A 20,936-nucleotide genomic window follows, 5' to 3' on the forward strand; every position below is an offset into this window, starting at 1 on the left:
ATGTTTCACCCTGACTGTGTCTTTCTGTCTATGTCTCCCTCTGCCTGTCTCCCTATTGTTATCCATGTGTCTACGTCTTCCTGTCGGTGTCTCTGTCTACCCATGTTTCTGACTCTGTCTATCTGTGTGTCCCCATTCCTGCCTGTCGCATGTTCCTACCCGGAAAGCCTGTATAACCAACCCGTCCTCTCAACTGTATAACCAACCCGGCCTCTCAACTGTATAACCAACCCGTCCTCTCAACTGTATAACCAACCCGTCCTCTCAACTGTATAACCAACCCGGCCTCTCAACTGTATAACCAACCCGTCCTCTCAACTGTATAACCAACCCGGCCTCTCAACAGTATAACCAACCCGTCCTCTCAACTGTATAACCAACCCGTCCTCTCAACTGTATAACCAACCCGTCCTTTCAACTGTATAACCAACCCGTCCTCTCAACTGTATAACCAACCCGTCCTCTCAACTAATAGGTCGCGTATATCACGTTATTGTATCTAACGGTACAAACGCAGCCTACTACGAACAGTCGCGGCTCACATATATCTACCTTTTCTATGCATAGGATTCGACAGGTTAGGTTAGGTTGGATTTTTGACGGATTGGCTAATCAAACGACCGGGCCCCAAGAGCATCAACCTTACTCGCTTCTGTCTATCCCTATCTAAGTTGACCAGACCACACACTAGAAGTTGAAGGGACGGCGACGTTTCGGTCCGTTCTGGACCATTCTCAAGTCGATTGAGAATGGTCCAGGACGGACCGAAACGTCGTCGTCCCATCAACTTCTAGTGTGTGGTCTGGTCAACATACTTCAGCCACGTTATTGTGACTCATCGCCTGCATATCCCTATCTAACTTTTCACATCTCTGTGCTGAGATTATACCCATTAGCCACATTGTCTACGCTGAATCAGTGGATGTTGAATCAACGTTGAATCAGTGTTATTTATGTTGAATCAACGTTGAATCAGTGTTATTTATGTTGAATCAACGTTGAATCAGTGGATGTTGAATCAACGTTGAATCAGTATTATTTATGTTGAAACAACGCTGAATCAGTGTTATTTATGATGAATCAACGTTGAATCAGTGTTATTTATGTTGAATTAACGTTAAATCAATGTTATTTATGATGAGTCAACGTTGAATCAGTGTTATTTATGTTGAATCAACTCTGAATCAGTGTTATTTATGTTGAATCAACGTTGAATCAGTGTTATTTATGTTGAATCAACGCTGAATCAGTGTTATTTATATTGAATCAACGTTGAATCAGTGTTATTTATGTTGAATCAACGCTGAATCAGTTGTATTTCTGTTGAATCAACGTTTAATCAGTGTTATTTATGTTGAATCAATGTTGAATCAGTATTATTTATGTTGAATCAACGTTGAATCAGTGTTATTTGTGTTGAATTAACGTTGAATCAATGTTATTTATGATGAGTCAACGTTGAATCAGTGTTATTTATGTTGAATCAACGTTGAATCAATGTTATTTATGATGAATCAACGTTGAATCAATGTTGATTAATCGTTGAATTACAACGACACTCAGATACTCTGATTACTGGATAATTGGCTTGATCTAATAGGTCGTCCGTCTACCCGATAACTCACTTTCTGACTGCATGTCTCTCGTTCTGATTGTATAACGAATCTCCTGATTGTATGTTCATCCATCTGATTTCCTCATGTTAGTAAATCATTATGTGTTTTGTATTATATTTTGACGGCTAAAAAATCGTCCTTTTGTCTGTTGGATGTCAAATTGTTCACCATGTTGTTCAATTATTCACCTTACTGCTCAAGTGTTCATCTTGCTGTTCAATTGTTCACCTTGTCCAATTATTCATTCGGTTGGTACAGAGATTATCTTGCTGTTAAATTGTTTAGACTGCTACCCAAGGAGTCACCATGTTCTTCAAGTGTTCACTTTACTTTCAATTGTTCACCGTGTTGTTCAAGTGTTCACCTCTGTTCTCGATAAGTGTAGCATCACCTCATGTACACCTCTCACGCTCGTGACTGTTTCTTCAATCATAACTTCTCAGATTATAACATATTTTATTTATTTCTTTCACCGCCTGTGTGATTACTCTGTGAATGTCGTTCCTCAGCCCGTTCTCGCAAATTTAATAAGTCAATATTGACTTATTAAATATGTGCATAGGTGACATACTTAACATAATAGATACCCGTAAAAAGATTCATAGAAAACACTGACCTTACCTAACCTACTTAGTATGTTAAGATAAGCATCTTATTGCTTCGTAATTACAATTATTACCTAACCTATAATAGTTATAGGTTAAGTAATAATTGTAATTACGAAGCAAAAAGATGCTTATCTTAAGATACTAACAAGGTTAGGTAAGGTCGGTGTTTTCTATGAATCTTTTTAAGGGTATCTATTATGTTTAGTATATCACCTATGCACGTAGTTAATAAGTCAATATTGACTTTACGAATTTGCGAGAACGGGTTGCAGCACCTCTGGGATGCACATTCCCTCGAGAGAGCATTTGAACTTCAAAGTTTTTGAAAGTTTTTGCCAGATGGCAAGTTTTCTTCGAGAGATTTAATGTAATAATTGCAAGCTGTTATTATTTATTTGTTGTTGAAGGTTGTGGTATTTTGTTGTTGTTGTTGTCGTTAATGTTTGCACTGTGACTTTTATGTTTGTTTAATTATTTACATTATTATTGGGATCTTGTTATTACTGTCTGTGTGTGTTTGTGTGTATGTACTTACCTATTTGTTCCAGCAGGATCGAGAATTGACTCTTAGATCGATGTGTGTGTGTGTGTGTGTGTGTGTGTGTGTGTGTGTGTGTGTGTGTGTGTACTCACCTAGTTGTACTCACCTAGTTGTGTCTGCAGGATCGAGCACTGACTCTTGGATCCCGCCTTTCGAGCATCGGTTGTTTACAGCAATGACTCCTGTCTCATTTCCCTATCATACCTGGTTTTAAAATTATGAATAGTATTGGCTTCCACAACCTGTTCCTGAAGTGCATTCCATTTCCCCACTACTCTCACGCTAAAAGAAAACTTCCTAACATCTCTGTGACTCATCTGAGTTTTAAGCTTCCATCCATGTCCTCTCGTTCTGTTACTATTCCGTGTGAACATTTCGTCTATGTCCACTCTGTCAATTCCTCTGAGTATCTTATACGTTCCTATCATGTCCCTCCTCTCCCTTCTTCTTTCTAGTGTCGTAAGGCACAGTTCCCTCAGGCGCTCTTCATACCCCATCATGTGTGTGTGTGTGTGTGTGTGTGTGTGTGTGTGTGTGTGTGTGTGTGTGTGTATTTGTGTGTGTATTCGCCTAGTTGTGCTTGCGGGGGTTGAGCTTTGGCTCTTTGGTCCCGCCTCTCAACTGTCAATCAACTGGTGTAAAGATTCCTGAGCCTACTGGGATATATCATATCTACATTTGAAACTGTGTATGGAGTCAGCTTCCACCACATCACTGCTTAGTGCATTCCATGTTAACTACTCTGACACTGAAAAAATTCTTTGTAATGTCCCTGTGGCTCATTTGGGTACTAAGTTCCACCTGTGTCCTCTTGTTCGTGTTCCACCCGTGCTAAAGTGTTTGTCTTTGTCCACACTGTCCAACCACTTGGGCTGGACGGTAGAGCGACGGTCTCGCTTCATGCAGGTCGGCGTTCAATCCCCGACCGTCCAAGTGGTTGGGCACCATTCCTTCCCCCCCGTCCCATCCCAAATCCTTATCCTGACCCTTCCCAGTGCTATATAGTCGTGATGGCTTGGCACTTTTCCCCTGATAGTTCTCTTCCCTTTGTCCACCCTGTCAATTCCTCTGAAAATTTTGTAGGTGGTTATCATGTCTCCCACCTTACTCTTCTGTTTTCCAGGGACGTGAGGTTCAGCTCCCTTAGCCATTCCTCGTAGCTCATACCTCTCAGTTCCGGGACAAATCTGGTGGTATTCCTCTGAATCTTATCTAACTTTGTCTCGTGTTTAACTAGATATGGACTCCAGGCTGGAGCTGCATATTCTAGGATTGGTCTGACATAAATGGTATACAAAGTCCTGAACGATTCCTTACTCAAGTTTCTAAGGACAGTTCTTATGTTGTCCAATCTAGCATATACCGTTGATGATATTATTTTGATATAGGCCTCTAGGGACAGATTCGGTGTGATATCAACCCCCAGATCCTTCTCTGTATTTGACTCTTGCAGGATTTCACCTCCCAGATGGTACCTTCTGTTCAGCCTTCTGCTCCTTTCTCCTAATTTCATTACTTTACACTTTCCAGAGTTAAACTTTAGCAGTCATTTTCTAGACCATTCCTCCAGTTTGTCCAGGTCGTCCTGTAGTCTCTGTCTATCTTCATCTGTCTTCATTCTTCTCATAATTTTTGCATCATCAGCAAACATTGAGAGGAATGAGTCTATATCCTCTGGAAGATCGTTTATATATATTAGAAACAGGATGAGTCCAAGTACAGAGCCCTGTGGGACTCCGATGGTGCCATCTCGCCACTTTGATGTCTCCCTTACCCCCCTCCCTCATAGTTTCTCGCTGTTTCCTGTTGCTTAGATATTTCCTTTTCCACTGAAGCACCTTACCTTTTACTCCTGCCTGTTGCTCCAACTTTTGTAAAAGCCTTTTATGGGGTACTGTGTCAACGGCTTTCTGATAGTCCAAAAAATGCAGTCTGCCCACCATTCTCTTTCTTGCCTAATATGTGTTGCTTGGTCATAGAATTCTATTAAACCTGTGAGGCATGGTTTACTATCTCTGAACCCAGGCTGGTCGTGTGTTACAAAGCTATATCCTTCCAGATGATTTACGAGCCTTTTCCTCACGATCTTCTTCATCACCTTGCGTGGTATACAAGTAAGGGAAACTGGCCTGTAGTTCAGTGCCTCTTGCCTATCACCCGTTTTGTATATTAGGGCTACATTAGCTGTCTTTCAACTTTCCTGGAGGTCTCCTGTTTCCAGTGACCTGTTATACACCATAGAGAGTGGCACACTTAGAGCCTCTGCACCTTCTTTTAGTATCCACGGTGATATTCTGTCCGACTCAACAGCCTTTGTCACATTCAGCTCCAACAGATTCCTTTTGACCTCATCACTGGTGAGGTCAAATTCCTCCAAGGTTGCTTGGTTTGCTTTCTCCTCATTTAGTGCAGTGGCTTCTCCTTGTTCTTTAGTGAAGACCTCCTGGAATTTCTTGTTGAGCTCTTCACACACATCTTTGTCATTCTCTGTGTATCTATTCTCCCATTTTCTCAGTTTCATCAGCTGTTCGTTCTCTGCTGTTTTCCTCCTGATGTGGCTGTGGTGCAGTTGTGGTTGGGTCTTCTTGAGATGATTTCGGGGCTTTTTTAGTGTCCCCGCGGCCCGGTCCTCGACCAGGCCTCCACCCCCAGGAAGCAGCCCGTGACAGCTGACTAACACCCAGGTACCTATTTTACTGCTAGGTAACAGGGGCATAGGGTGAAAGAAACTCTGCCCATTGTTTCTCGCCGGTGCCTGGGATCGAACCCAGGACCACAGGATCACAAGTCCCGCGTGCTGTCCGCTCGGCCGACCGGCTCCCTCCACCGTCTTAGCTTTACTCGCTATGTCATTTACATACTGTCTCTCTGCTTCTCTCCTCACTCTGATGTACTCATTTATTGCCTTCTGGTAACTCTCCCTGCTCTCCGGTGTCCTGTTATTCCTCTAGTTTCTCCATGTTCTTGTAGTGGAAAAACTACAGGAATACCAGGACATTATTCTCCTCATTAAAGGCCTTCACTGGTACATGCAACTCTTCCCTAACTGCCACTCTCTTCGCTGCCATCTCTCACCTCTCACTTTCTCCCTGCTGAGACCTCACCTCCAACCTCTTGGGCAGGACGGTAGAGCGACGATCTCCCTTCCTGCAGGTCGGCGTTCAATCCCCGACCGTCCACAAGTGGTTGAGCACCATTCCTCCCCCCCCCTCCCACGTCCCATCCTAAATCCTCCTCCTGACCCCTTCCAAGTGCTATATAGTCGTAATGCCTAGACACGGGACACATCTCCCGTCACGCAGGGTGCAGTCGCACCTCCACAGATCTCCAGTATCATCTATTGATACTGGTAATGGCTCAAAAGGGCCACCACTTATGGGCTATTCATGCCCAAGCCACCTTTTGGGTGGCTTAATCTTCATCTTAACACATTCACAAGGGAGACATCTCCCGTCATGCAGGGTGCATTCGCACCTCCACAGATCTCCAGTATCAGCTCTTGATACTGGTAATGGCTTAAAAGGGCCACCACTTACGGGCTATTCATGCCCGTGCCACCTTTTGGGTGGCTTAATCTTCATCAATCAATCACGCTTTCCCTTGATAGTTCCCTCCACTCCCCTCAGGAGCACAACGCCCCGTCCTGCCCGCTCATCACGGGACCGCTGCGCCACTACGTGCTCAACGTGCTGTGGATCGTGACCAACGTGCTGGTGGTGCTCCTCACCGTGTACCACCTCTACAAGCTCTACCGGGACCTCTCCACCTCGTCGCTGGAGGCCGTGCGCATCGCCTCCCTCGTCACCACCATGATCAGCGTCACCCAGCCGCAGAACCAAGGTGGGTGTGCTGCTCGCCCTCGTCCACCTGGGGGTTTACATTTGGGTTTACACCTGGGGGTTTACATTTGGGTTTACACCTGGGGGTTTACATTTGGGTTTACACCTGGGGGTTTACATTTGGGTTTACACCTGGGGGTTTACACTAAGGGGTTTACACTTGTGGTTTACACTTGGGGATTTACACTTGTGGTTTACACCTGGGGGTTTACATTTGGGTTTACACATGGGGTTTACATTTGGGGGTTTACACTAAGGGGTTTACACTCAGGGGTTTACACCTGTGGTTTACACTTGGGGATTTACACTTGTGGTTTACATTTGAGGTTTACATTTGTGGGTTTACATTTGTGGGTTTACACTAAGGGGTTTACACTCAGGGGTTTACACTTGTGGTTTACACTTGGGGATTTACACTTGTGGTTTACACTTGTGGTTTACATTTGGGGTTTACATCTGAGGGTTTACACCTGGGGTTTTCACCCGACGGTTTACACCTGGGTGTTTACACCTGGTGTTTACATTTGTGATGCTAAACACCAGTGGTGGTCTCCGTGCGTTAGTGTGTGATACCTGGCTCTGAGGCAGGTGTTACCTGGCTCCAGGTAACCAGGTAACACCTGCCTCAGAGCGGGAGTTTCCTGGCTCTGGAAAACACCTGGCTCTGAGGCAAGAGTCACATGTTAAATTCAATTCTGTGCATACTACACACCCAGGGTTGTATTTCAAATAAATATACATATGCTTGTGTGTAGAAATTGTAATAATGCCACAAATAACCTTAACTTCCCAATATATTCCGCAATTAAGAATACCATCCCAGTGTATGAGAAGAAGACACGCAATAGTCAACCATGGTAGCGCTGGCTGCAAGAGGACTGGCACCTGAGTTCTGCTGTATTTCTGCAACAGGAAATTCTTTGTAAACAAAAATCCGTGGAGAAACTCATCAATGTTGGCACACTGTTCGTTACTCTGTGAAGACATCTGTTGGTTCGCCTGACCGTCCTCGACACCTTGCATGGTTTTATTTTTTTGCCCTGAATTCTAAGATACACCTTGTGAGGGCTGAGTCACAAGAGAGTTACAATGTACGCCCACCTTATTTGTGCAGATCGAGGCTTAGGATATATATATATATATATAAGCCTATACTTGCATAAACCACAAGTGAAGATTAACAATCTTTGGACAACACCCACCAGTGGGACTCGAACCCAGAAAGCACAACTACCTTCCAGTAGCTGGCATAACTAGTATGCTTTAACCCACTACGCCATCAGACCTTAAAAAGAAGTAGATAGTTCGAGATATATATCTCAAACATCTCCACCTCCCGAAGGCACCAGATGAGTGAGGGGTCAGTCTGCATTTTTCGTCAAGCCACTGTCAATGTGAGAGAACTCGTGTCCAGCTTATAAGCCTATACTTGCATAAACCACAAGTGAAGATTAACAATCTTCAGGTTAATTGATTGAAGATTGTTAATCTTCACTTGTGGTTTATGCAAGTATAGGCTTATAAGCTGGACACGAGTTCTCTCACATTGACAGTGGCTTGACGAAAAATGCAGACTGACCCCTCACTCATCTGGTGCCTTCGGGAGGTGGAGATGTTTGAGATATATATCTCGAACTATCTACTTCTTTTTAAGGTCTGATGGCGTAGTGGGTTAAAGCATACTAGTTATGCCAGCTACTGGAAGGTAGTTGTGCTTTCTGGGTTCGAGTCCCACTGGTGGGTGTTGTCCAAAGATTATATATATATATATTTATATATATATATATATATATATATATATGTATATATATATATATATATATATATATATATATATATATATATATATATATATATATATATATATATATATATATATATATATCTACTTTTGAGTGAGGTGGGAAGGGTGATGTGGCATTACATTTGAGTGAGGTGGGAAGGATGATGTGGCATTAGAGGATATTAATAGGGTATTAAAAGTATCAACACAAGACAGAACACGAAACAACGGATATTGAATAGAAGTGCCTGTAGAAAGCCTATTGGTCCATATTTCTTGATGCTTCTATATTGGAGCGGAGTCTTGAGGTGGGTAGAATATAGTTGTGCAATAATTGGCTGTTGATTGCTGGTGTTGACTTCTTGATGTGTAGTGCCTCGCAAACGTCAAGCCGCCTGCTATCGCTGTATCTATCGATGATTTCTGTGTTGTTTACTAGGATTTCTCTGGCGATGGTAACACAACACCTATACCCCCTATTAGACTATTTTACAGGAACTTCTTTTCCACAGCTCATAAAACAGAGGAAAGGGTCCTGAAAGATATTGTTAATAGAAACGTTATCCCTACAGACAAAAATCAGAGGATACAACTGACGATTTACTATAAAACCAGAAAAACGGCCAGCCTACTCATGAGAAACTCTCCAGACACGAAACAGAACGCTTTAAAAGAGACTAACGTCGTCTATGCCTTCAAATGCCCACTTGGGGACTGTAAGCTCCAAAAAACCCAGTATATAGGCAAGACAACAACATCTCTTTCTAGGCGTTTAACGATGCATAAACAACAGGGCTCCATTAAGGAACATATAATCTCTTCCCATAACCAAACCATCGCCAGAGAAATCCTAGTAAACAACACAGAAATCATCGATAGATACAGCTATAGCAGGCGGCTTGACGTTTGCGAGGCACTACACATCAAGAAGTCAACACCAGCAATCAACAGCCAATTATTGCACAACTATATTCTACCCACCTCAAGACTCCGCTCCAATATAGAAGCATCAAGAAATATGGACCAATAGGCTTTCTACAGGCACTTCTATTCAATATCCGTTGTTTCGTGTTCTGTCTTGTGTTGATACTTTTAATACCCTATTAATATCCTCTAATGCCACATCATCCTTCCCACCTCACTCAAATGTAATGCCACATCACCCTTCCCACCTCACTCAAAAGTAGATATAAAATCAGGGAAATGCAAGTTCTAATCAGTTATATATATATATATATATATATATATATATATATATATATAAATATATATATATATATATATATCCTAAGCCTCGATCTGCACAAATAAGGTGGGTAAACATTGTAACTCACTTGTGATATATATATATATATATATATATATATATATATATATATATATATATATATATATATATATATATATATATATATATATATATATATATATATATTATTAAATATGACCGAAAAGTAAAATTAATAATTCTAACACGAATTTTCTCGATCTTTCTTATATTTCTTTTCACTGTTGATGGTAATTGAAAAATCAGTTCTCCAAAATTCATTTTTATTTCTAGTCTGACGCGACACTTGAACGCGTTTCGTAATAACTTATTACATTTTCAAAGACTTTTAGTTTACACACACACAACTATTACCTGCAAACACTAAACAGAGTTCTTACATAGCATAAGTAAGACAGAGACATAAGTAAGACACAAGACATAAGTAAGACACTAAACAGAGTTCTTACATAGCATATGACTGCTACCAAAATATATATATATACATATATATATATATATATTTCACCTTGATGCCCCTGTTGCCTAGCAGTAAATAGATACCTGGGAATTAGTCGTCTGTTAGGGGCTGATTCATGTGTGTGTGTGTGTGAATTTTTTTTTATTTTACTGATAAAGTTTTCCCCTGGAGATGTCTCGTCTCACAGTCTCCGTGCTTCTCTTGCCTCGACCCTGCAAATTATCCAGACCATTGATCGCACGCACAAAGGAGTATAAAAAAAGCCATCCTAACGATGAACTTACTCAAAGACAGTCTCTCTTCTTTTTTCTTAAGGTGTTTGATCTTTATAATGACCCCCCTCCCAGGGCTCTTATTTCATGCCAGGGTGTTTGTCTCTTGTGCTTAACGAGCTCGGAGATTCTCGGAGATTTGTCTCTTAGTTATATTCACAAGGAGAACATATATGAGTTCTCGTTCAGTGTGTGTGTGTGTTTGTGCACTGAGAATGACACTAGCGGGGTCACCCAGAAATGGGACTGAGCAAGTGTTCAGTTTTCCTAGAACATTATGTACATGTGATGAGTTCTTAAACAGTTGTGTTAATGTAGTGGTGGTGGAGACAAGTGTTGCTCCTGGTTGGCATTCTAGTTTATGGAGCAAGATAGAGAAGGGTTAGTTAAAACTTTCTGACACACCGAGAGTTGTTGCTTGAGAGAGAACACTCTGCTTGAGGTGATAGAGTGCTCTCACCCTCTCATGCTTTGTTTCTGTATAAATACACCACCACACACACACACACACATTTACGCACACACTTACGCGCACACTCACACATAAAGTGGGCCGTGGCTGAATGGACAGCGCTTGAGACTCGTAGTTTCTTTCGACCGTTTCTTTCACCTTGATACCCCTGTTGCCTAGCAGTAAATAGATACCTGGGAATTAGTCGTCTGTTAGGGGCTGATTCATGTGTGTGTGTGTGTGTGTGTGTGTGAAAAAAATACTTAGTAAATACTAACAGTTGATTGATTGACAGTTGAGAGGCGGGCCGAAAGAGCCGAGCTCAACCCCCCACAAGTACAACTAGGTGAATACACACACACACACACACACACACACACTTCAAGTTCAAGTTCAAGTTCTGTGTGAAGATCACACTTTAAGTTCAAGACTACAAGAAGGTTCAGAGGCACTAAGTGTGCCACTCTCTGTGGTGTATAACAGAAACAGAGAGACCTGGAAACAGGAGACCTATCAGAAGCTGGAAGATAATGTAGTCCCAATATACAAAAAGGGTGACAGGCAAGAGGCACTGAACTACAGGCCAGTTTCCCTAAATTGTACACCATGCAAGGTGATGGAGAAGATCGTGAGGAAATGGCTCGTAGAGCATCTGGAGGGAAATGCTTGTGTGACACACAACCAACATGGGTTCAGAGATGGTAAATCGTGCCTCACAGGTTTAATAGAATTCTATGAAAATTCTACGAACCAGAAAAATTAGGAAAAAAAGAAAAGGGTGGGGAGACTGCATTTTCTTGGAGTGTCAGAGAGCCTTTGACACAGTACCCCATAAAAGGCTGTTACAGAAGTTAGAGCAACAGGCAGGAGTAAAAGGTAAGGTGCTCCAGTGAATAAGGGTGTATCTAAGCAACAGAAAACAGCAAGTAACTGTGAGGGAAGAGACATCAGAGTGGCGAGATGTCACCAGCCGAGTCCCACAGGGCTCTGTACTTGGACTCATCCTGTTTCTAATATATGTAAATGATCTTCCAGAGGGTATAGACTCATTCCTCTCAATGTTATGCTGATGATGCAAAAATTATGAGAAGAATCAAGATAGATGAAGATAGACAGAGACTACAGGATGACCTGGACAAACTGGAGGAATGGTCTAGAAAATGGCTGCTAAAGTTCAACTCAGGAAAGTGTAAACTAATGAAATTAGGCGAAGGGAACAGAAGGCTGAACACAAGGTACCATCTGGGAGGTAAAATCCTGCAAGAGTCAAATAGAGAGAAAGATCTGGGGGTTGATATCACATCGAACCTGTCCCCAGAGGCCCACATCACAAGGATATCATCAATGGCATATGCTAGGTTGGCCAACATAAGAACTGCCTTTAGAAACTTGTGTAAGGAATCGTTCAGGACTCTGTATATCACTTATTTCAGACCAATCCTGGAATATGCAGCTCCAGCCTGGAGTCCATATCAAGTTAAATGCAAGACAAAGTTAGAGAAAATTCAGCGGAATGCCACCAGACTTGTTCCGGAACTGAGAGGTATGAGTTACGAGGAAAGACTGAAGGAGCGGAACCTCGTGTCCCTGGAAAACAGAAGAGTAAGGTGGGAGACATGATAACCACCTACAAAATTCTCAGGGGAATTGACAGGGTGGACAAAGACAAACTCTTCAGCACGGGAGGAACACGAACAAGGGAACACAGGTGGAAACTTAGTACAGAAATGAACCACAAAGACATTCTAAAGAATTTTTTCAGTGTCAGAGTAGTTAGTAAACGGAATGCACTAGGAAGTGATGTGGTGGAGGCTGACACCATACACAGTTTCAAATGTAGATATGATAGAGCCCAATAGGCTCAGGAATCTGTACACCACTTGATTGACAGTTGAGAGGCGGGACCAAAGAGACAAAGCTCAACCCCCGCAAGCACAAATATGTGAGTACAAATAGGTGAGTTCACACACACACACATACACACACACACACACACACACACACACACACACACACACACACACACACACACACACACACACACACACACACACACACACACACACACACACACACATGCCTAATGCATTCCTAATGGAATGCATTAGGCAGTAATGTGGTGGAGGCTGACTCCATACACAGTTTCAAATTTAGATTTAATAGAGCCCAATAAGATCCAGAATCTGTATACCAGTTGATTGACAGTTGAGAGGCGGGACCAAAGAGCCAAAGCTCAACCCCCGTAAGGACAACTAGGTGAGTACACACACACACACACACACACACACACACACACACACACACACACACACACACACACACACACACACACACACACACACACACACACACACACACACACTCACACACACACACATACACAAGGCATGGGGGGCCCTGGCGGCTGAGTGAACAGTGTTCCAAGGTCGTAGACCTAAGGGCTTTGGTTCGATTCCCTGCCAAGACGGAAACAAATGGGCGGAGTTTCTTTCACCCTAATACCTCTATTCACTTAGCAGTAAATAGGTACCTGGAAGTTAGACAGCTGCTACGGGCTGCTTCCTGGGTGTGTGTGTGTTTGAGAAATATATGTAGTAGATATAATAGGGGAAAAAGAAATTGGTTAGAAAGGCGGGGAAAGATATATACAGAAAGAGAGAGAGAGAGAGAGAGAGAGAGAGAGAGAGAGAGAGAGAGAGAGAGAGAGAGAGAGAGAGAGAGAGAGAGAGAGAGAGAGAAAGAGAGAGAGAGAGAGAGAGAGGGAGAGAGAGAGAGAGAGAGAGAGAGAGAGAGAGAGAGAGAGAGAGAGAGAGAGAGAGAGAGAGAGAGAGAGAGAGAGAGAGAGAGAGAGAGAGAGAGAGAGAGAGTATGTGTTATTTTGATTTTACACATTACTGTAGTGTCTAGCAACATGTATCTGAGAAGCTAGAACATTCATTTATTTTGTGTTGTGTGAAGTTCATTTTAACAAATCTTACCTGTTCCATACTTCCCCTGGCCTGTTCCCTTGCCCACCTGTCCTGACCCATGATTATCTAGCTCATTTTACGCTTTCCTGGACCACCCCATTCACCATGCCTGGCCTGCGACAGACCCCGAGGTGAGGGAGCATCACCAGGTGAACAACTACATCACCAGGATGGAGCGCGAGGGAGTCGAACGGGTGAAGATGTTTGTGGTGGTGACGGTGGCTTATGTCGTCTTCTGGGGTCCTCTCTTCCTCGTCACGCTCCTCACCCCCTCGGGAGGCAAGACGGGACTCGGCCACGAGGTGAGTGCTGGTGAGGGGGAGGAAGAGGAAGTGGGGGGGGGGGAGGGGCGAAGAGGAAGAGGGAGGGGATGAGGGAAGGGAAAGGTAGTAAAGAAGGAAGAGGCTGACCTGTGAACGTGTGAGCAATCTACTTCACATTCCTAATAAATCTCTATGGTATTTGGGTATACTGTGTTTGCCCTTTAGAATGACTATACCACAGGCGGTCAGTGTACCAGCAAGGAACGCCCTCGTACTGATACTCTCCCCAGCAGACCCTGATCAACAGTGTACCTGTGGTGCCAGAGCCTTGGTTTACACTGACTCAACGTTGGTTTACATTATTTAAGGTTTGCATTTTCTTAGGCATACAGTAACTTAGTGAAGAGTAGAATAATGAGGGCAGCTTAAGTTGAACCTCATCCCTTGCCCTCTTCAACATTCCAGTTTACAGCTGTCACAACAGAATGTCCATATACCTCCCTCATACCCTTATCTTGAGGTTATCTTGAGATGATTTCGGGGCTTTAGTGTCCCCGCGGCCCGGTCCTCGACCAGGCCTCCACCCCCAGGAAGCAGCCCGTGACAGCTGACTAACTCCCAGGTACCTATTTACTGCTAGGTAACAGGGGTATTCAGGGTGAAAGAAACTTTGCCCATTTGTTTCTGCCTCGTGCGGGAATCGAACCCGCGCCACAGAATTACGAGTCCTGCGCGCTATCCACCAGGCTACGAGGCCCCCTTCCCCTCATATTGTGAGTGAGGAGTGAGACCCTCCACTCATATTTCCCCCTATTCCCTGTATTACATCCATTACTCTTTTCTTTACATGTATACCCCTCTCTGTCTCTCCCCTCATGTCCCCCTTGAGGTCTACCTCCCATTCAGTAAACAACAATACTAGTCCCTTGAGCTCCCCTGTCCCCCGTAGCCTATTATTTACCCTTAAACCCTCCCATATACCCCTTGGCCCCTGCGGGGGTGTTCTCCCTCAAGCAGTCACTGACTCTCCGCCCCAAGACCGTAGCTGCCTGAACCTTCGACGTTTCCTTTGGTCTTGCGTCTCCCTCTAGCATCACTGCTTCCTTATACACTCTCGTGTTCGTGAGGATCTCCATCATAATGCACCCAGAATTTGTTAGTGTAGACTACTGCTCACAAGCCTCTGTATGACTGACCTTCCTGTGTGAAGGGGTATCATCCTGTGTGAGGGGGGTATGTTTTAGCATCAAGCAGCTGCTTCGTGACACACTCTGTACTCCCTTTCCTATAGGCTAAGGGGTAACTGCGCAAATGCAGATGTACTTAAATAGGTTAATGAAAAAGTTAAATCCCTTTTTCCTCAGTGTTGGGTCTCGCTCCTCCCTGTGAGGGAGGCACAAAGGCACGGCCTGATAAACACTTTTTTTTGTTTAACAAATTCTGGCTTGAATGAAAGTTTAACAGTTCATCAAAGACTCGTCTTTCAGAGGTTGGACTGAATTATCTGGTAGGGCAGAGTGGCAGTTTTATGAGAGCTGGGCTCATAGGTGGAGCATGGAGCCTACTTAGGTAAGTTAGAGCTTAATTAGATAAGCTTGGGTTTACGGATGCAGCTAGGACTTACGCCGGAAGCCAGGTTTCAGTGGGGGAAGTTTGAACCCAGAGAAGCTAGACTCACAAGAGTTTCTGGGTCTCATAACCAAGCAGATGCTCACAGGGGGAAGCTGCGACTCACACGAGGAAGCTGGGACTCTTAGGGAAGGGAGAGGGTTGACAGGAAGGCCCGCAGGGGAAATATATGAACAACGAGCGATGTCAACAAAAAATGTCAACATGGGACAAGAGGAAGCATAATAATGAAAATTAAGGCCTTAAGCATCCCACAGTGTGTCATAATGCTTCACCCGCCTTACTTGGAGCATTATCAACGCTCATGTAGCTTGACTTATCATTAGATAATATAGCCTGATTGATACTCCTTATATTCTGTAGCGTGACTGTGCCTCATATTTTGAAACATGAGTGATCCTTCACTTATCTGCTTCAGGATCCCTAGACGAATGGAGCCAGAGTCTCTCATGTTTGGTTTCTGGTGTAGACAGGAGGTAAAACGTTCCTTTAAGGCCCTTGGTGAAATTATTGGTTTTCATAATTCTCAAAATATTTATTGGAATTTGTCAATTTTATTATAGATATTCTCTTATTTTATCAATTATTATAATTGTTCTTAATATTATTACTATTATTATTTTTATTATTATTATTATTATTATTATTATTATTATTATTATTATAATTTTTTATTATTATTGTATTGATAGTATTTATTAGTTCTAGTAAAACTAGTAGTAGTCGTAGTCGTCGTTATCATAGTATTAGTATTTTGTGATTTCGTTCCTCGCATTTATTTTTAAATTAATCCCACAAAATAATTCCTTATCATATAGGCTGTCAGAGGTCAGTTTAGGTCATAGCTCCCTGGAGGAAAATGTCTTCTCATCACCTATATGAGACTTTATCCTCCTTTTCTTACCATTATCCTCAGTAGACGGTATATTATGGCTCTTAAAATCCTCGCTCCTCTCTCGTAATTTAATCATGGCCATGGATATTTTTACCAGGCTCTCCTCTCTTTCACACAACTGCTGACATTGCCGCCTTGCTCTCTCTTGCTCTCTCTCTCTCTCTCTCTCTCTCTCTCTCTCTCTCTCTCTCTCTCTCTCTCTCTCTCTCTCTCTCATACACACACACACACACCCACACACACACACACACTCACACACACACACACACACACACACACACACACACACACACACACACACACACACACACACACACACACACACACACACACACACACACACACACAGGGTTCAGGGAGGGTAAATCTTGCCTTACAGGCTTGATAGAATTCTACGATCAGGTGACACAGATTAAGCAAGAAAGAGAGGGCTGGGCGGACTGCATTTTCTTGGATTGTCGGAAAGCCTTTGACACAGTACCGCATAAGAGGCTGGTACATAAGCTGGAGAGACAGGCAGGTGTAGCTGGTAAGGTGCTCCAGTGGATAAGGGAGTATCTAAGCAATAGGAAGCAGAGAGTTACGGTGAGGGGTGAGACCTCCGATTGGCGTGAAGTCACCAGTGGAGTCCCACAGGGCTCTGTACTCGGTCCTATCTTGTTTCTGATATATGTAAATGATCTCCCGGAGGGTATCGATTCATTTCTCTCAATGTTTGCGGACGATGCTAAAATTATGAGAAGGATTAAAACAGAAGAGGACTGTTTGAGGCTTCAAGAAGACCTAGACAAGCTGAAGGAATGGTCGAACAAATGGTTGTTAGAGTTTAACCCAACCAAATGTAATGTAATGAAGATAGGTGTAGGGAGCAGGAGGCCAGATACAAGGTATCATCTGGGAGAGGAAATTCTTCAGGAGTCAGAGAAGGAAAAAGACTTGGGGGTTGATATCACGCCAGACCTGTCTCCTGCAGCACATATCAAGCGGATAACATCAGCGGCATATGCCAGTCTGGCCAACATACGAATGGCATTCAGAAACTTGTGTAAAGAATCATTCAGAACTTTGTATACCACATATGTCAGGCCAATCCTGGAGTATGCAGCCCCAGCATGGAGTCCATATCTAGTCAAGGATAAGACTAAACTGGAAAAGGTTCAAAGGTTTGCCACCAGACTAGTACCCGAGCTGAGGGGTATGAGCTACGAGGAGAGACTACGGGAATTAAACCTCACTTCGCTGGAAGACAGAAGAGTTAGGGGGGACATGATCACCACATTCAAGATTCTGAAGGGGATTGATAGGGTAGATAAAGACAGTCTATTTAACACAAGGGGAACACGCACAAGGGGACACAGGTGGAAACTGAGTGCCCAAATGAGCCACAGAGATATTAGAAAGAACTTTTTTAGTGTCAGAGTGGTTGACAAATGGAATGCATTAGGGGGTGATGTGGTGGAGGCTGACTCCATACACAGTTTCAAGTGTAGATATGACAGAGCCCAATAGGCTCAGGAATCTGTACACCTGTTGATTGACGGTTGAGAGGCGGGACCAAAGAGCCAGAGCTCAAACCCCGCAAACACAACTAGGTGAGTACAACTAGGTGAGTACACACACACACACACACACACACACACACACACACACACACACACACACACACACACACACACACACACACACACACACACACACGCACACAGATGAAATGCGTTGACCAGTGATGTGGTGAAGGCAGATTTCATACACAGTTTTAAATGCAGATATGACAGAGCCCATGCAGTAGGCTCAGGAATCTGTACACCAGTTGAGTAGCGGGACCAAAGAGCCAGAGCTCAACCCCCGCAACCACAACTAGGTGAGTACATCCACCCTCAGCTAGAACATCATGCATGACTACACAATAACAAGAAGAAATAAACAGTAGAGTCAATACTCTATAGCAACGAGACGAGGGAAAAACCCACATTGACTCACGGACCCAATGAATAATACAATTGTGAATTATTGAATTATTTATTATTGTACTTTAATACAATTGTGTATTAAAGTGTAAGCCTCCGGTGCCACGTATCCATGACCCGTGACCTCCACCGGTGTCCGCAGGTGACCTTGCATGTGGCCTACGTCCACGCCTTCGTCAACCCGGCGCTGTTCCTGGCACTCCACAAGGGCCTCCGTAAGGCTGTTACCGACATCATGTGTTGCCACTGTTACGCGGTAAGTCTGGTGTCGCACGTCTGGGAACACTGCCTCTCCTCCTCATCCTCCTCCTCCTCCCCCTCCTCCTTCTCCTCCTCCTCCTCATCCTCCTCCTCCTCTTCCTCCTCCTTCTCCTTTTCCTCCTCCTCCTCCTCCTCCTGTTTCTCCTCCTCCTATACCAGGTACCTAAGGCCGGCTCCTCTTGGCTTAACTATGCAGCTTGAGCGAGCCAAACTCTCCCAACCAATCAATAATGATATTGTGGGCGTTTAATTACTGGTTTTGAGGCAATAATTAGCTCCCCATTAAGGGCCATTACAATCACCCCTCCCCACCTCACACCCCATCACCTCAGTACCCATCACCTCACACCCTCATCACCCTTCACCTCATACCCCAGCACCCACCACCTCACACCCCAGCACCCATCACCTCACACCCTCATCACCCTTCACCTCACACCCCAGCACCCACCACCTCACACTCCAGCACCCATCACCTCACACTCCATCACCCCAGCATCCACCACCTCACACTCCATCATTCCAGCACCCACCACCTCACACCCCATAACCCCAGCACCCACCACCTCACACTCCATCACCCCACACCCCATAACCCCAGCACCCACCACCTCACACTCCATCACCCCAGCACCCACCACCTCACACCCCATCACCCACCACCACACTCCCCACTAAATTACTCCTCATGTGGGGAAAACTGCGATATGAGAGGAGAACTACTAGGGACTTGTACTGTACTAAAAAATAAAAAAAAATACTGTATGCAAAATTAATTCAACTAAACTCTCTAGCTAGGGTCGTAAATCCTAGCTCCTCTTTTCCTAATGACAGACTGTGGGTTGTAAGGGGCAGGTGGGGGTGAATGAAGAAGTTGATTGAAGATCCACAATCCACCTGCAGGCAATTATCTCACATCAGCTTGCATTTTTAATTCAAGGATAAGATTTTAATATATTCAGTTCTATGACTGAACACTGGTTCTGCTTAAATCAGAGATTTAAACATGTACACAGTCCAGCCTAGCACTATAACTATTAACAGCCAGTATTCATTTACTATAAACACAACAATTTAAATTGTAGAAAAAGTGATATACATGAATATGCAATCAAATGACCTTAAATGCGGTCTAAGTACTTTTAACTAAGTACTAAAGATTAAATTTATATTAAAAATATTAAGTATATTAAAAATTATAACTAAAACCTCTATATATATATATATATATATATATATATATATATATATATATATATATATATATATATATATATATATATATATATATAGATATAGATATATTCAATTTATATTGAAGAGATTTAGTCAGCTGGACTGGACCTCTTCTCAGACAAGGGACACTTATGAGGCAGTGAACCTCACAAGTGTCTAGGGTCCTGGAAGATTCAGGCACTACTCTATAGTATAATAAACTTACTGAAATATGAGGCGTTGCCTCACCCTTTAACCGACAGACAGACTTATTGGATATATTGAAGTTATACAAGCATACAGTTGGCCAAATAATACACTAACTAACATTCAATATACTTCTCTGAATGCCGGGTGCCTGTCTGACAAGTGTGCCAGACTGGATAATTCTCTTGTCGAGTTTAGGCCCAATATTTTATATCACAGCTCTGCTGTAGATAGTTCTGGTAGCTTCGCTACGTGATTATGTCCTTAATTGCGTTTGCAGTAGGATGATAGGCGATGATGGTGGAGGTGGAGATGGTGTCACTTTGTGTGCTCCACTCTACACTCTTATTTAGATAATGTTCTAGGATTTTCCTTGTTGATATAGTGTCCAGGTACTCCCCCAGTTTTAGAGAGTAATCACTGGTGATAAAAGATAATTTTAATAAGGTGTCCTAAGCTGAAATTGTTCACTTAGCACTGTCACACATGTTCATTGTTTTGTAAACACAAGCGTTCTGGCCTCGGGCCAGGTTGCTTACTCCCGAGTTGGATCCTCTATTCTTTTTGGGGAAGGTAGCGTTCAATGAATATTGAATGATTATTTTTACTGTCTAGATATATGATTGAGATAAGATGTGATTATAATATAATTAGATATAGGATTTAAAGATT

The 20,936-nt window shown here is 43.2% G+C and overlaps 1 protein-coding gene across 2 annotated transcripts in view; it reads left to right on the forward strand.

The window, feature by feature from the left end:
- Positions 1-20,936, forward strand: part of LOC123748154 (uncharacterized) — a 188,305-nt gene that overhangs the window by 85,680 nt on the left and 81,689 nt on the right. For both annotated transcript variants that reach the window (XM_069311588.1, XM_069311589.1), the window contains exons 4-6: positions 6,392-6,605; positions 13,951-14,129; positions 18,724-18,837. In XM_069311588.1, coding sequence (XP_069167689.1) covers positions 6,392-6,605; positions 13,951-14,129; positions 18,724-18,837 — 507 coding nt within the window. The remainder of the gene's footprint in view (positions 1-6,391; positions 6,606-13,950; positions 14,130-18,723; positions 18,838-20,936) is intronic.

This window comes from Procambarus clarkii, chromosome 70 (assembly GCF_040958095.1).
Source record: "Procambarus clarkii isolate CNS0578487 chromosome 70, FALCON_Pclarkii_2.0, whole genome shotgun sequence".
Classification (NCBI taxonomy): domain Eukaryota; kingdom Metazoa; phylum Arthropoda; class Malacostraca; order Decapoda; family Cambaridae; genus Procambarus; species Procambarus clarkii.